The following is a 16,197-nucleotide window of genomic DNA, read 5'->3' as shown; positions in this document are numbered from 1 at the left end:
TGACCGTGCCCTGCACCATCAAAGCCGATGTGCTTGCACAGAGGCCATGTTTGGAATGTCCTACTATCCCCGGGAGTGGGAGCTACCTCAAGACCACACCCATGCCCCTGTGCTGTATATAGTGTGTGTGGGGAGGAGATGTCTCCTGCCTCTATGTAGAATGGCCTTGTGGAGGGAGGGTGTCCTGCTGTGCCCCACCCTGGAGTCAGGAGACTGTCATGCCTCTTCATACATACATGTGAGTGGCTAACAGGGTAAGGCCCCTGTGTGGCAGCCAACTGGGGCCACATGCCCAGGGTGGCACGGCACATGCTCACGCATGCACAGGTTGCTGCGTGATCCGTGGACAGCAAGGCCCACATGCCAGTCCCTGGTTTCCGTCCATTCCGCCCCCCTCCCATCCCGCATAAGGGGACAATGACGGCACTCACATGTTGATGCCTCCCTGGCCTCAGATGACACCAGCGACAGGCCTGCTGGGACAGCTCGGGGATCCTCCGCTCTCCTGCAGCTCCTGGCCCTCCTCCTCTTCCATGCCCTGGTCAGGGCCTTCTGCCCCAGGGTTGACAACCACCTGGGGGGGCACGGACCATCCCGCCCCCCAGGATGCGGTCCAGGGCATCAAAATAGGGGCAGGTGTCTGCCCCTGTGGCCTTGGCAAACGCCTGCTGCAGCTCCTTGATTTTCATGCGAACCTGCTCCTGTGTTCCCATGTGGCCTTTGGTGGCCGGGCTGGTAGCTATCCTGCCATAGATGGTCGCATTCCTCCATCTAGTGCAGAGATCATGGACATTGGGGGCATCCCCCCAAACCTGAATAATGTCCATGATCTCTACCCTGGACCAGGAAGGCACGGCCTTCTCTGGGCCCTGGCAGATTCCTGGGAGCTGGCAGACTGCTCCTGGGGAGCGGTGGAGGACTGGCTGCCAGTGACTTGCTGGCTCATGTTTTGGGGCCACTGGGTCGGGGCAGTGACTGCTGGCTCTGGGCTGGCAGGGTTAGAGTTGGCACAGGCACTGTGGCCAGAGTCTACCCCTTTAAGGGCTCCAGGGAGGGGGGAGGGAGAGGAGTGTTCTTGGTTGAGGCCAGAGTGGCCAGCAGGGCACCCTGGGAAGGGCTGGAGACCCTCTATTTTGAAATAAGTGTCTACACAGCACTTATTTTGAAATAGCAATTTCGAAATTGGTGTTATTCCTCGTGGAATGAAGTTTACCAATTTTGAAATAAGCCCTTCACTATTTCGATTTAATTTTGAAATAGCGGTTGGCTTGTGTAGATGCTGGGAAAATTATTTTGAAATAATGGCTGTTATTTGCTGTGTAGACCTACCCTTAGAGAGGGTCCAAGGAACCCTGAGCATGATTACAAAATATGCCTAATAGTTACAGACTCAGGGAACTCAATATAATTATCTTAACAAAGAAGATGAAGGGGTGACTTGATCACAGCAGCTACGTGGGAAAGAAATGTTCAATAACGGGGTCTTCAATTAGCAGAGAAAGGTCTGAAGTGATCCAAGTTAGACAAATTCAGACTGCAAAAAGGGGTGTTGATTTATAACAGGGAGAGTTATTAACCATTAGAACATTTTACCACGCTTCTAGGTGGACTCTCCATCACTGACCATTTTTAAATCAGACGGGATGTTTTTCTAAAAAACTCTGCTTTAGGAATTGTTCTGGTGAAGTTCTCTGGTCTATGTTATACAGAAGGTGAGGCTAGATGATCACACTTGTTATGTCTAGCCTTAGAATCTATGAAAAACACAGTGATCAGGGATATGAAGAAGAGAGTTTAAAAAAAAACTAGGACTATTCAGCTTAGAAAAAAGATGACCGACAGGGGATACAAAAGTCTACAAAATAATGACTGCCGAGGAGAAGATGAGTAAGGGCATATTATCAACCCCTTCACATCACAGAAGTACAGGGGTCATCCAAAATGAAATTAAAGCTAACATAAAGAAGTACCTCTTCACACCATGCACAGTCAACCTGTGGAACTCACTGGCATGGGTTTTTGTGAAAACTAGACGTATACCTGGGTTCAAGAAAGAATGAGCTAAGTTCATGCAGTACAGGTCCATCAAGATGGTTGTTAGATGAACAGGGATGAAACCCCCTGTCCTGAATCCCTGGCCTCTGTTTGCAAGAAACTGGGACAGGGTAATAGGAGGTGAATCACTTGATAATTGCTAAGTTGTGTTCATTCCCTCTGAAGCACCTGCATTGGAAGCTGTCAGCAGACAAGCCACCAGGCTGGAAGAGCCACTAATCTGACCCGGTATGGCTCTTCTTACATGAGGGGGGAGGCTGTTCTGGACACTCCCTACTGAGGCTGCTGCATTGCTGGGGAGAGGGATGGGCCATCCGCAATCCCTGCTCAGAGGAGGGCTATTTCCCACCCTTTCAGAGTAAATCCTCCCCCCAGTGCCTTGCCACCACCTCAGCACTGGCCCTCGGCCGCCAGGGCCTGACTGCCTCAGCATGTGCAGCGCTAACAGAGGTGCCATTGTGGGAGCACTGGCTGGATGGGTGGAGAGCTCCCAACACATACAGCTGCTCACAGCCCCTGCCAATTTGGATTTCCTGTTGTTTACTGCCTGGCTGTCAGAACAGCTCTCTCTCTTCCCAGCCTGGCTTGGCCCAGCCCCACAGTGCAGGGACACAGGGCCCTTTATGGGACAGAGCCCACCCCCTGTGTACAGCACCTGCCTACTACAGCACAAGCCCATAGACCTGCACCACATGGGCACACCAAACCTAGCACTGCAGAAGGGGCTAAGTCCTCTGCATATAAATCCCACTCGCCTCCCTCCCTACAATCATACCCCACTCCTTCCCCCCATACCTCATTGCCTCTCATCTTCTCCCCTCTCCTCACTCCCTCCCACAAACCTCTGCTCCCCCACCACAAGCACCTTATCCCCCACTCTTCATACTCACTCTGCTCCTCCCCGTGCACCCCAATCCCCACTCACATTATCCCCACTTCTCACATGCATTCTACTCCCCACCACACACTGTGCTCTCCCCTGTGCACTCCATTCTTCCCACTCACACCCCATTGCCCCTCACAGGCAACGTGCTCTCCCCTATGCATATGATAGTGTAATCATTAAAAAGGTACATGCAAGGCCCCCCTGCCCGCTGCCTCTATACCAGAGGCAGCGGGGGGAGGAGGAAAAGGCTTGCAGGGAGTCAGGCTCACGGGGAGCCACCTGCCCCCTCCTACTTGTTGCTTCCTCTGTATCAGAGGCAGAAGAGCTGGGGGAAGGGGGCAGGCGGGAGCCAGTACTCAGTAGGAGCTGGCTTTTAACCAGGCTCCCCGCAGGTACAATCTCCTCCCCCAACCCCACACTGCTGTCTCTAGTACGGAGGCAGCAGAGCTGGGGAGAGGAGTTGGCGGCTCCATGAGAGCCGATGCTCGCAGGGAGCCAACTTAGCTCGCATGGAGCTGCCTCTCTCCCTCCGTGTAAATATGTAACCACTTTTTAACATCCCTTCCCTACATCCCACTCTTCTCACATACACACCTCAACTATCCTATGGATCGGACCCAGGAGATTACCTGGAGGCCTGGTGGAGGGCGGCAGCAAGGCTCCATCCTGCTGCACTCCCCCAACCCGCTGTGCTCAGCTTCTCTGAGGCAGCAGGAAGTGGAGATGCCAAGTGCAGGAGGACAGGAGAGGGCAGCAGGGCAGGGTGGGGTGAAGCAGGCTGCTGGGCTCCTGCCACCGTGGTGTGAGGGACTCCTGCTGCCACCTGGTGTCAGGCCTCTGGTAATCTCCTGGTTTGCACCTCACAGGGAGGGGGCAAGGGAATAGAGCAGGGATGGAAAGGGGCACAGCGGGGGCACAGCAGGAGCACAGCAGGAGCAGGGCTTAGAGAAGAGGTGGTTGGGGGGGGGGAGTGGAGAAGAGAAGAGGTGGGGTGGGGGCAGAGCCTGTGGCAGGGAGCATGGTTGTCCCAGGCCCTGCATCTGGGCAGTTGCCTGGGTCCCGCATCCCACCTAGACATAGCCCTAACCCCTGCACATGCCAATGTTCCCCATTCCAGTCCCATACACCTTGTTCCTCGCTCCCTGTACACACACCCTGCTCCCCCATATATCTCCTGATCCCTTTCCCTGGCGCACACCTTGCTCCTCTTCCTTCTTCCCTGTACACACCCTGCTCCCCACTCCCCTAACACAAAGACTCTAGTGCCCCCTGATATCTTCCCAATGCCTCACTCCCCATGTAGATACCTCTTTATTTCCCTTTCCAATACACACCACCTGACCCCCTCACACTGTGCATGCTCCTTGCTCATCCTACACACACACCCTATTGCCCCCTACATCTCCACTTCTTGTTCTCCTCACAACCCTCGCTACCCTACCCTCCCACACACATGCACCACTCTGACCCCATAAACACATCCTGCTGCCACTTATATCCTCCCTACTCCTTGCTCCCCCCAGGATGTGCACACCCACCTCCCCTCCCCCACACATATGTTCATGCTGAGCTAAAGGGCTGATGTGGGTGCCAAAATCCATGTGAAAGTTGGGAGATTTCCCCAGATTTCTGAGGCCCAGTCTCTATCAAAGGGACAGTATGTGGGCCACATTCACATGGATTTCGCAGGGGGGCTGACCCATGCCAGCCAGGGTTCAATCCCCTGATTTCCTGGACCTGAAGCTGCTGGATTTGGGTAGGGGTACAGGTGGGGCATGACAGACAAGTGCTGGGCTGCACAGTGAGGAGGACATGCAGGGCTGGAGCCATTGCATCTTCAAGGAGACATGCTGCTGGCCCAGCAGAAGCATAAAGACCAAGAGCCAACTGGAGAAAAGAATCCATGGGAGTACCAGCATGGGAAATAGCACTGAATCTCTCACTCATTGGTTGATGGCAATTGGATACAGAGAACAGCACAACTCCAGGATCAAGCTGGGCACCCTGATGTACCCTGAGGCAACCCTGCCTCCTGATCCCACTGCACCATTGCCCCAAATCTGCCAGCAGCAGAATCTCTCCACCTCCCATACATACGTAGATCCCCAGCGTCCCAAACCAGCACTTCATCCCCAAAGCCAGCCAGCCTCCCTCTCACAGCAGTGATCCCGAGCCACTTCCACTGCTAATCCAATTCCATCTGTCCAGATTCAAGAGCCACCTCCTCTGCAGCATTATACCCCTGCTTGCTAGCACCCAGTCCAATCTTCCCTCCCTCACCCACAGCCCTTTGTCCGCTTCCTTTCTGGCTGGACATGGTCATCAATTCACCCCTGCTGTTCTCCAGGCTTGCCCACGTCCTCTGCCCTGACTCTCCTGGAAGCAAATCTGGAGAGAAACACTTGGTATACAGAGCAATCTGTGGGAGGGAGGCAGTCACTGGTGAGCACCTCCTCATCTGTGCTAAGTGTGCTGAGACACAGGATGGCCCTTTCCCCCTGTTCCTGTTGCATCACATAAGCCAAGATCCCCAGATGGACTACAGGCTGTTCTCCATCACAAACCCACCAGGAACTAGCACCTGCACCGGCTCTGACTGCAGGAAACCACTCAGGGATGGTCATCAATGACTCTTGTCAGAGGCCCCTTGCTGGGTCTCACCCCTTTACCACATCCTGAGAGTCTTGATGAGGGCTGGCTCAAGCATAAACAATTCCTGCCTTGGAATTTTAAAGAAACTTGAGGCGGGGGCTTCTTGCTACCACTTCGAGCCTCAGAACACTGTGTCGCTCTGGAACTGCAGGTGCTTCCAGTAGCAGCAAGAGCACATCACCCTGCATGAGCTCTGTCCCATCCAGACCTCTCAGATCCAGAGTACAAAGTTTCACTCCAAAGTTTCAAACCCCTGGGGTAGCCTCAGCCACAGAGCTACCAAATGAAAAGTGGAGGAAGTGGACTATTGAGCTGGGCTGGACCAAACCCATAGGGGTTGGTTTTGTTACAGTGCCAGTGACACAACTGCAAGCCTAGGTGTCTGGGGCCAGCTCTGGGTATGGACTGTGGGGGCCTCTGGTGGCATTGGGTCCATTGCTGTGTGACACATCCTGATCCAGCACAGTCCCATCAGCTACAGCTGCTATGACTATCTGAGTCACGTCTGTCAGGCTGGCATGGCTATGTGCTCGGCTGGCTCCCCCTTCTCTCCTCCTCCCCTTGTGGTAGGGGTCTTCCAAGCTCCATCCTTAGCTTCATCACTCGGGGGCCTCAGCTGCTTTGACTTTTTTCTCTGTTGGTTACTCACAGGTTTGCCTACTATCAACTGCACTCAGCGACAAGGTCCGTTGTGGCCACCGAGGGAGCAGACCTCCTCGCAGAGCCCCTGCTCCACAATCCAGCCTTGTGCGTGCAGATGGTGGAGTCTCTCTCGGTGCGCTAGAGGCTGATCCTGGCAGAAACCACCAAGGTTGGAGACCTCCTGGACTATGACGGGGGGACTGGGTGGATCCCCAAGTGCTCGATCAGTGCATAGGGCTCTTCACCCCCCGAACCCTCCTGCACTTACTCCAGAAGGTGAAGGCTGCCTTGCCGCAGCCCAATCTCGATTTCCTGCAGAAGTCCCTGCGAGAGAGGACACCCTGCTCCTTCCTTCCTGCAAACCCTTCGTCTATTGTTATTGGGCCCCTTCTCATATCTGGACCCCCAGCCGGCTGCAAGATCTGCAGCCAGTCTGCTTCTGAACCTCACCAAGAAAACATCTGTACGCTCATGCTCCACACTCTGCATTTCCTCATCCTTGTGTCCCACCCAGACTCTAAGTGGCAGAACTATTTAAGACCTGTGGAGGGTGGAGAATCCTGATGGGCCAGTGTGTATTCCACCCTAGTTCTGTGGCCCATCAGGGACATCAGTTGGTGGCTCCTGCTCAGAGCCGTGAGCATGTGCATGAACTTGGCACGGTTCACCTCTATTCCGGACACCTGCCCCTCCTGTGGAGTGAGGGAAAACCTGGCGCATGCATATCTAGAATGTGCCATGTTGCAACCCCTATTCTGGCTCCTCCAGAACCTCTTATCGAGGTTCTGGCTGCACTTCTCCCCTCACCTTTTCATTTACGCATATCCTATCTGTGGCCCCACAAAGTTGCAAGACCTCCTCTTCAACCTTCTCCTGGACTTAGCAAAAGCTGCCATCTACAACACCAGGAGGAGGATGCTGGACGAGGGGATTCTCTGTGACTGTGGGGCCTATTTCCATTCCTCCTTGGTTTCATGTATCCGGGCAGAGTTAGGGTTCAATAGGTTTGAGGAGCAGCGGGTGCTGTCCAGGGTTCTCTGCTCGGTGTCCATGTCCAGTTCCCTCATTTTAAACCTGTGACCCACACCCCCTGAGCCTTTAGTCATTATTTGTCCCCCGGGATTAGTTGGACATGGGTCCAGTCATCCCTTCCACAAGGCTGGGGGAGGGGCTTTTAGAATAGTACCATCAACTGCAGTCCCCTCCCAGCCCTCCTGGATCGGTTTGATTGGGTACTGACACCAGCTGAAACTCACCATGGCTTAAATACACCTCCTGAACTTTCCTGTCCTGGATGAGGGTGGGGGTGGGGCTCAAGCAAGTCCATCATCTAGTCTCTGACCCAGCCACTCCCCTGACCCATTCACCTGGGCCACGTCCAAATTAGGGATGCAATAGTGTAGTTGATTAACCAATAAGCAAAAGCTTATAGCAGTGGTCTCCAACACTTTTACACCCAAAATCACTTTTTAAATCTCCGAACAAGCGAAGATCTACCGCCCCACCCCTTCCTTGAAGCCCTGCCCCTTTCTTGAAGCCCTGCCCTCTCTATTCTCCTCCTGTCCATCATTTGCTATCTCCAGCCCTTACTTACACACTCTGATAAACAGTTTATTTTTAAATTATGCGATGTATAAAATTAAAATCACGTGTTTATAGTTATGAAATAAATGGTCTGTTTTTTAGTCATGCTATTTAAATCTAAAATGAAGCATTTATAATTATACATTTTTGTGGGGACAGTTCTGCGGCTGGGGGCAGGGGAGAGGGAACAGGGTGCTGGGAGGGCAGAGGACAGGGTTCTGCAACAGGGGACAGAGTGCCAGTGGGGACAGGAATAGGGACAGAGTTCTGTGGCTGGGGACAGGGAAGTGGGGACAGAGTTCGGGGAGTGGGGACAGAGTTCTGTGGCTTGGGACAGAGGAGTGGAGACAGAGTTAGGAGAGTGGGGACAGAGTTCTGTGGCTTGGGACAGAGGAGTGGAGACAGAGTTAGGAGAGTGGGGACAGAGTTCTGTGGCTGGGGAGTGGGGTGCCAGTGGAGGCAGAGAGTCCCCTGTATCTGCCTCCTCCCAGGATCCTCTGCCCCCAGAGGGAAACCAGAGCGTGCCTGCCCCGGGGCCAACCCACCCGCAGCACAGGGAAGCCCCACGCGCGCACACACCTGCCCCAGGGCCAACCCCACATAGGAGAGCCCCCTGCGCGCATGCCCCTCCCCGAGGCCGACCCCCCCCCCCCGGCACAGGAAAATCTCGTGCGCGCCTGCCCCGGGGGCCGACCCCCTCCTCCCGGCGCAGGGAAGCCTCGCATGCGCCTGTCCCGGGGCTGACCCCCCCAGCACAGGGAAGCCCCGCGCATGCACGCCTGCCCCGGGGCTGACCCCCTGGCGCAGCGAAGCCCCGCGCGCACCTGTCCCGGGGCCGACCCCCCGGCACAGGGAAGCCCCACGCATGCACGCCTGCCTCGGGGCTGACCCCCTGGCGCAGGAAAACCTTTCGCGCGCCTGCCCCAGGGCCGACCCTTCCCCCCCCGGCACAGGGAAACCCCGCGCGCGACTCCCCCGGGGCTGACTCACCCCTCCTGTGTGGTGCAGGGAGCCGATGCTCCCTCCCGTAGTACACCCGGCAGAGCAGCTAGTGCACTTCTGGAATCACCTGAAGTTGCGCTAAGCTGCGGGACTTCTGGCCATCCCCGGGAAGCCTACACTACCTCCATTGTCACTGGAAGTAGGTAGTGGGGCTTCTTGGGAGTAGGAGGGAAATGGGGGCGGGGCAGACAGGATGCCTCACGATCGACTGGTCGAGGCCTCGCGATTGACTGACCACGGGCTTATAGGTTAATGCTATAGACTACACACATTTCCCCACCACCCCCACCCCTTGCCAGTAAATTTTTTAGCAGGCTGGCCAGCAGCCTAGCTCAGTCCCAATCCCTGGACCTACTCCCACTGCAACTCTGCATTTAAAGTGTATTAGGAGCCAGGCAGACAGGCAGCCTGGCTCAGTTCTGGGTCATGCCGGATCTGGGAGCTCAGAGCCCTTGCTTCGGGACAGGGGCTGCCCAGAGACTATAAAATAGTTGACTAACCAATAAGAATTCATGAGGTTAATTGACTATTGAATTAATTGATATTTAACATCCCTAGTCCAAATTCTGCCACTTCTTACGTCATTGCCTCTCCAGATGACTTGTGCTTTCCACTCGCATGACCAGTGCTCCCAACCAGTCCCAATCATCACAATTTGCCACAAGCTGGCACCCTACTCCATCCCATTCATAATCTAGGAGCAGAAGGAACCACCAGAATGATCAGGATGAGTCCCACAATAATCCCTCAAGCGGATCTATCACAAAAACATCCCATCTGGATTCACAGCAGGCTCCTTACCCTGCAGCATCACCAATTACAGGGCTCAGAGCTTAGTGAGTCTGGCCCCAAAACCATGAGATGAGCTCCAAACTGTTGGCAATAGCTCAACCAACCAGTGCAGGAATGGAATCCTTGCCTTCTGGTTTTCAGGCCAATGGGATCATGGTTCCAGCCTTTCTCCCTTCCCATAAGAGCCAGAAATTCCCTATTTAATAAAAGCTGCCAATCTTCTCAACTCACAGGAGTCCCAGAGGTTTTGCCACACTCATGTGGTGCATCACTCTGGGAAGATTTGGTCATGCTATTCCTTGGCTCCTAGTTCTGACTATTCTTCCTCATCCCTCCACTACCCCTCCTCACAGCACCCTATAGCCTTAATCTGTACTCAGAAGGCACTGTCTCCCAGAGCCACGTTGGCACTGACATCCAGACCTTTCCCCCTTCCCCAAAACAGTTCCCAGCCAAACCTACTCCAGCACTACCCAGGCCAGTGCAAAGTCGCAAGCAGGGAGGGACTAGGCGTAGGCTGCGGTAGACAAACAGTATTTTGGTTTGGGTAGGCACCACAACTAAACCCAGCCAGCCTGGGGAAGAGGCTGCCCCATCTGCCCTGTCCTGGGGATTGCATGGAAGCGGGGGGGAGCTCTGAGACCGGGGACTGAGTGGGAGAGAGAGGCTGGGTCTGCGGGGGAAAGGAGGTTGGCTCTGCCCAGGGAAGCAGGAGGGACAGAGCGATCTAGTCTTCTTGCCCCTGGCGGCTTTAGGGGCGCTGGGTGGTCCGGTCCTGTCCTTAAGAGTCTCCCCCATTCTTTCCTTCCTTCTGCCACCTTTTTTCGGAGCGAGGCAACGGCTGGGGCTCGTGCGCCGCCCCCTAGAGCCCCCAATGGCCGGGTGCCCTGCAAGCCCTGCCCCTGGCGAGCCGATAGGGCGGAGCGCTTTGCTGCCCGAGCATCCTCGGGCCGGACCCGAGCCCGGGCCGGGCGTTCCCCTTCGCTGACAGCCACATCTTGGGCGGAGCAGCGTCCTCACCACCAGCGCTCTCGCCCTGTCCGGGAGCCCCCGCTCTCCCCAGGGGCGCCCGGCCTGGCCTCGCCGCCCCGCGCTCTTCCCGCTGCGCAACTCCGGGAAAGTTACAGCGGGGCGCTGCTCTGAGCGGCGCATCCCTGCCCTGCCAAGCTCGCTCTCGAGCCCCAGCACCCCCGCCCCGAGGCTCAGCGAGCCGGGCGGTACCTCGCTCCTTCGCATTAGACTTCTTCCTGGGGAGCTTCTCCTTGCCCCTCAGCCTGGAGAAGGTTCTCCGCAGCAGGGGCTCGGCCATGGCGGCTCCCCTCACGCTGCCCGGCGGCCCCCGCTGCCCGCGCACCGCTCGCCGCCATCCGCCCGCCGCTGCCCCGCCATCCCGCGGCTGGGCCGGGCCGGAATCCACAGGAAGCGCATTCCAGGAATGCCTTCCCAAACTCGGGCGGGCTCTGCCCCCGCCGCGGCCGCAGCGCGAGCTGCTGGGAGCTGTAGTTCCTGCCCGGAACTCGCCACTCGGATTCGCCCCCCGCCGCCGAGAGCCCGCAAGGATCACGCGTCCAGCCCCCCCGAGCCAGGGTTCCCGGGACCGGCGGGTCATGCCCGAGGCAAACTGCGCAAGAGGCATGGCTCCAGGGAGAGGGGGAGCTCTGGATTATGAGGTGACCCCTGCAGCACAGAGAGTGGGGTGGGAAACTCTGAAATACAGAGGTGGGGGGGCTCTGGGATTCGGTTTCGGTGGGGAACTCTAAAGGGATGGGGGCTCGAAAACGGGTGAGGTTCAATGGGGAGCACTGAAGGGGGGCTCTGGGTAGCACTGGCAGGGTCTTCCTGAGCGGGGATTGGGATAACTCCCTCTCCCCACCCCCAGTTTCCCAGGTGCAGAGGCTTTCTGCCTGCTGCAGCCCAAATTATTCAAAACAGCTCCTTATTCCCCCTAGGCACCACACACCCCTTGGGAAGGGAGGGACTTCCCATACTGCCTTTGCTGGAACCTCCCCTCCGGTACATGGAGGAAGCAACTACAGGTTGGACCTCTCTGGTCCTGGACCTGACTGCTCCCAAACGAGGGGATTTGCCAGACCACAGACAGTCTCTCCCCTTGTGCCTGTGCTGCCACCAAGCTAAGGCTCCAGCCTGCCCTTGCTGCTGCCTCAGCTCCCTGGGGCTCTCCCCAGACCTGCTGCGGCCAGGGCTGGAGCGCCAAGGATAGAGCTCCACCGCCACCTGGCTGCCCAGCCAGGAGAGAGCTCTGCGGCCATGCAGAGGGACATGGCCAGAGCTCCGTGTCCCGAGCCAGAATTCCCTGGCTGCCACTGGGGTCGGAGCTCCCCAGCCAGGGCCAGAGGTCCACAGCCATGGGGCAAGGGAGCTCTTCTGGGGCCAGAATTCCCCACCATGCCGTCCATCCTCACACACACACTCTCTGGACTCCCCGCTCTCTGGTGTCCCTTTCAGTGCTCCTGCCCTGTTTCCAGACCTCCCTCTTCCTGGGCTCTGTGGTCCATGCCAGACCATGGATGTTGCCAGATTAGGGAGTCCCGATTAAGGGAGGTACAACCGGTAGCCATTTTGAGCAGCCTGGAATTGCAGTGGGCAAAGAACCTACCTTGAGGACCTGCAAAGCTGCTGGCTAGGAGTTGCCTAGGTCAGCATCTCCCAGACAGCCTTTCTCTAGCACTCCAACTCTTGCTGCATCCCAGGTCCCTGTCCCAGGTTACCACCCAAATCCTCTGCACTCTCCCATCCCCAAGTCACAACTCCCTCCCAGACACTGCACCCACTCCTACACATCTCCCTGAGATCAGCATCTTCTTCTGCATCCACACTCCCAGAACCTGCAACCCAATTCCCTGCCCCTGGTCACAATCCCCTCCTTCACCCAAACTCTCTCACAGACCCCACACTCTCTTCTGCACCCTAATTTCCTACCCCAGGTTCCCTTTTGCACCCAACTTCTGTCCCAGATCCCACACCCCCTCCATAGAAAAGTGCTGTCCCTGACCACTACCAAAATCTCATCAGAAATTATTGCCCACCTGTGCCATGGAGTCTCATTCTTGCAGAGCACCAGGCCCAGTATCCCACAGGGACCTATTCCCACAGAGCATTCCCAAGCCAGGCCCCAGTGCCCTATGGTTCCCCATTCCTACTCAGCACTCCATGGCCAGGCCTCAGTGCCCCAGAGAGACCTGTTTCCACAGCACCCCACTTAGACAGGCCCCACTTGTGTCTCCTATGGGGACTCCCAGGGTTTGGTTTGGTTTTTTTAAGGAGAATTGAGATTTGTGGCTGTCAAGGCCAAAGGAGCCTACAGCCTGATCTCCTGCAGCACCACAAGAGAGAGCTTCACCCAGAGCCATTCCCACTATTCCTGCACTGAGCAGCAGTGTTGCTGTCACCCTGCACGGGGCCAGGCTGAGCTGGTGCAGAGCTGCCAGAGAGAGGCCCCGCCTTACAGCAGGGACTCCACGAGACAAAGAATTCACTCCATCCCTGAGCAAATCATTCCAATTGTTAATTTCCTTCTTGTTGAGAAATTGAACTTCATTCCCAATTTAAATTTGTCTCATTTCACCATCCAGCCATGTAATCTACTTATGCTCTATTCAGATCAGATACTTTTTCCTCACATGTGTGCTTCAAGACTTTGACCTTAATCTGCTCTTGAAGAAACTGAATAGAATGAACTCTATATTAATCTCACTATGCAGCCAGTTTTCCCAACCTCAGATTATTCGGTGCATTTTCCCAGAGCCCTTTCTCCCATATCAAGTTTCCTGTTGTAGTGTGGCCTACAGAACTGGGGGCAGCATTCAGCAATGCATTTCTATGCATCTAACATTCCCAACCCTGTGCATGTGCCAGCCATTAGTAGGCACTAGTCCCAATATATTTTGCCTCTTCACCCTACTTACCTGGTGCCAAAACCTTGCAAAAGCCCACTAATTTTGGAATTACAGGATCCAGGCCTCTGCTTGCCTTCAATAGGAAGAATAGGAAGAGCATGATGCAGAACCCATCTGACCTGCCCAGGGAGATCAGGATATTGAAGCCTATTGCTGCTACATGGGCTGTGGTTCTAAAGAGCAGAAGTAATGTCATGTGGAGAAGTTCTCTGTGGCTTGTAGGGCTGGACCTGGTGAATTTCATGACTTCGAATGAGCCTTCCTCAGAGTCTCTGTAGACGGAGCCATGTAAAATAGTTTACTCAGCATAGTCAAAGAAGCAGGGATTTAAATAATCCCCACTTCATTAAAATAAAAATGGCCGCCATGCTGTGCCGATGATCAGCTGATCCGGTAGAGCGCGACAGTCTAGACGCGGCGCGGTCGACAAGGGAAGCCTTTGTCAACCGCTCCGGTATGCCTCGTGGAATGTCTAGACTGCCGCGCTGTGCCAGATCAGCTGATCGTCAGCACAGAGCGGCGGCCATTTTTATTTTGAGCAGCATCCAGAACCACATGCCAGCACAGGGGATTCATGACCCATTGAAAACTACTACAGTACCTGTCACACTACTACAGCTCTGTAGGGGCAGATGATCATTTTGCAGGGCCCAGGGCAGTCCAATTTTGCGGGACTCCCCTTTGCCACGGCACATGCGCAGGGCTTCTTGAAGCGCGGGGCCCGGGGCGGCCGTCCCGCTCGCCCTGCCCTATATCCGCCCCTGGCTCTGTACATACTAGCTGCACGCTCCCTAATAAAACATATGCCACTTTCTCACAGCTATGACCTGTGACCTGTGACCACCACCAGTAACCTGCATCAGCCTCTTCTTCCCAAATGCGAGTTACCTGAAAGTGTAAGGGAGGGAGGACAACTGTATTGGAGACCTGAGCCTAGGGGATCCCCAAAAAACATTAGTAACTGGGGAGCAATGGAGGGTGAAATGGGAAAGTGGAGCCACAGCAAATATGATTAACTGGAGCCAGGACCAGATTAACTATCCTATGAGCCTCTGCAGGGTCTCGCATGTGGGAGTGGGGTCAGAGCTGAGGCAGTGGATTGTGGTGTGAGAAAAGATGCAGCTCCACCTCTGGGGTAGGGCAAAGGGTGGGACAGATGACTGGGGTGTAGGCTCTGGGAAGAGACAGGAGGTTGGGGTGCAGGTGGAGGTGCAGAGTCTGCGAGGGAATTTAGGTGCAGAAGGGAGCTGTGGGCTGGGGTAGGTGATTACAATGCAGAACAGGATGTGGAGTGCAGGCTCTGGCCAGGAGGCGCTTACTTTGGGTGGCTCATGGTCAGCCATGCAGCGAGGTATGGCAGGATCTCTGCCTGCCTTGGCGCCATAATACTCTGCTCCCTAAGATGTCTGGCCTGTCAAGACCTGAGACAGAGGTGCTAGGCCACTCTGCACAGTGCAGACTGCCTATGCCAGGCATGTCCAAAGTCCGGCCCGCGGGCCAATTGCGGCCTGTGTTCCGATTTAATACGGCCCCCGCTTCCTCCCCCTCTCCTGGCTCCCCGGCGCGCTTTTGAACTGGCGCGCCCAGCGTGCCGCTTCCGGCCGCGCCGCCGCCGCCCATGGCCTCCGCGGTCCTAGAGCCTGCCCTGTAGGGCACGTCCGCAGCCCCGCTCCCCCGCTCGGCTGCGGGTTCGCCCTACCCCCGGGCCGCAGTGAGGTCTGGGGCTGAGAGTGCGGGGACGGCCCTCACGCATGTTCACTTCTTCAAATCTGGCCCTCTTTGAAAAAAGTTTGGACACCCCTGGCCTATGCCCATAGGCACAGCCTAAACAGCTCACACTGACTGTGGTTCCCAGCCAGTGGGAGCTGTGGAGCCAGTGCTGGGGTCAGTGGCGGAGTGCAGAGATTCCCTGAATGCCCCTTACCCAGGCACCGTAGAGACATGATGTCAAACTGCTACTCATTGCTCCAGCCCCCCATTGGGGGCACTGAAGGTCTGGGACTGGTATCACAGCACCACAGTCCAGATGAAATCAAGCAGTGAGCTGTATCCAGCCTGCAGGGCCCTCTTTGCTTGAAGCTGTGAGTTTCCGCCTCTAAAGCCCCTATGTGATGTTATTGGATTCTGATTATGAACATGCAAATTATTGTTGCAACCAATTTTGATCCACTGATGCTGTTTATACTATTCATATACATGTATCTTGGTATTTGAAGTTATGAGTATTGGCCATGTACGTACTTGTATTTCATATGTATGTTTCTGGGAAACCTCAACACAGGGTTCATTCACCTAGGATGTGTCTATACTACATGGCTCCGTCGATGTAATAAGCAGAAAGAACTGGAATTGCTAACCAATAAATACAACTATGATATCATTGATATTACAGAAACCTGGTGGGATGGGACGCATGATTGGATTGTTGGTATGGAAGGGTACGGCTTGCTCAGGAAGGACAGTCAGGGAAAAAAGGGAGGAGAGGTTGCCTTGTATATTAAAAATGTACACACTTGGACTGAAGTGGAGATGAACGTAGGAGATAGCTGTGTAGAGAGTCTCTGGGTTAAGCTAAAAGGGGTAAAAAACGAGGGTGATATCATGCTAGGAGTCTACTACAGGCCACCTAGCCAGGTGGAAGAGGTGGATGAAGCCTTTTTTAAACAA

General features: G+C 55.4%; 2 protein-coding genes across 5 annotated transcripts in view; one reads left to right on the top strand and one right to left on the bottom strand.

Moving 5' to 3' along the window:
• The window catches only part of SYDE1 (synapse defective Rho GTPase activating protein 1), a 33,717-nt gene extending 22,666 nt beyond the window's left edge, over positions 1 to 11,051 (bottom strand). For 2 of the 4 annotated variants that reach the window (XM_089774700.1, XM_089774701.1), the window contains exon 1: positions 432 to 2,831. Coding sequence is in view for 1 of the 4 variants with exons in the window: in XM_075902112.2 (XP_075758227.1) it covers positions 10,835 to 10,922 (88 nt within the window). In the remaining 3 variants the exon portion in view is untranslated. Of the gene's footprint in view, positions 1 to 431; positions 2,832 to 10,834 lie in introns of those variants that run through there. The other 2 variants (XM_075902112.2, XM_075902113.2) reach the window with 2 other exon arrangements.
• Positions 11,052 to 11,141: 90 nt separating this feature from the next.
• MCOLN1 (mucolipin TRP cation channel 1) overlaps positions 11,142 to 16,197 on the top strand; it is a 124,063-nt gene continuing 119,007 nt past the window's right edge. Inside the window, exon 1 of the mRNA XM_075902115.2 lies at positions 11,142 to 11,283. The gene's annotated coding sequence lies outside the window, so the exon portion shown is untranslated. The remainder of the gene's footprint in view (positions 11,284 to 16,197) is intronic.

The sequence above is a fragment of the Pelodiscus sinensis genome, chromosome 31, assembly GCF_052426305.1.
Source record: "Pelodiscus sinensis isolate ZL-2025 chromosome 31, ASM5242630v1, whole genome shotgun sequence".
Classification (NCBI taxonomy): Eukaryota; Metazoa; Chordata; order Testudines; family Trionychidae; genus Pelodiscus; species Pelodiscus sinensis.
The sequence above is the reverse complement of the archived record's forward strand: the minus strand, read 5'-3'. Positions and strand labels throughout refer to the sequence as shown.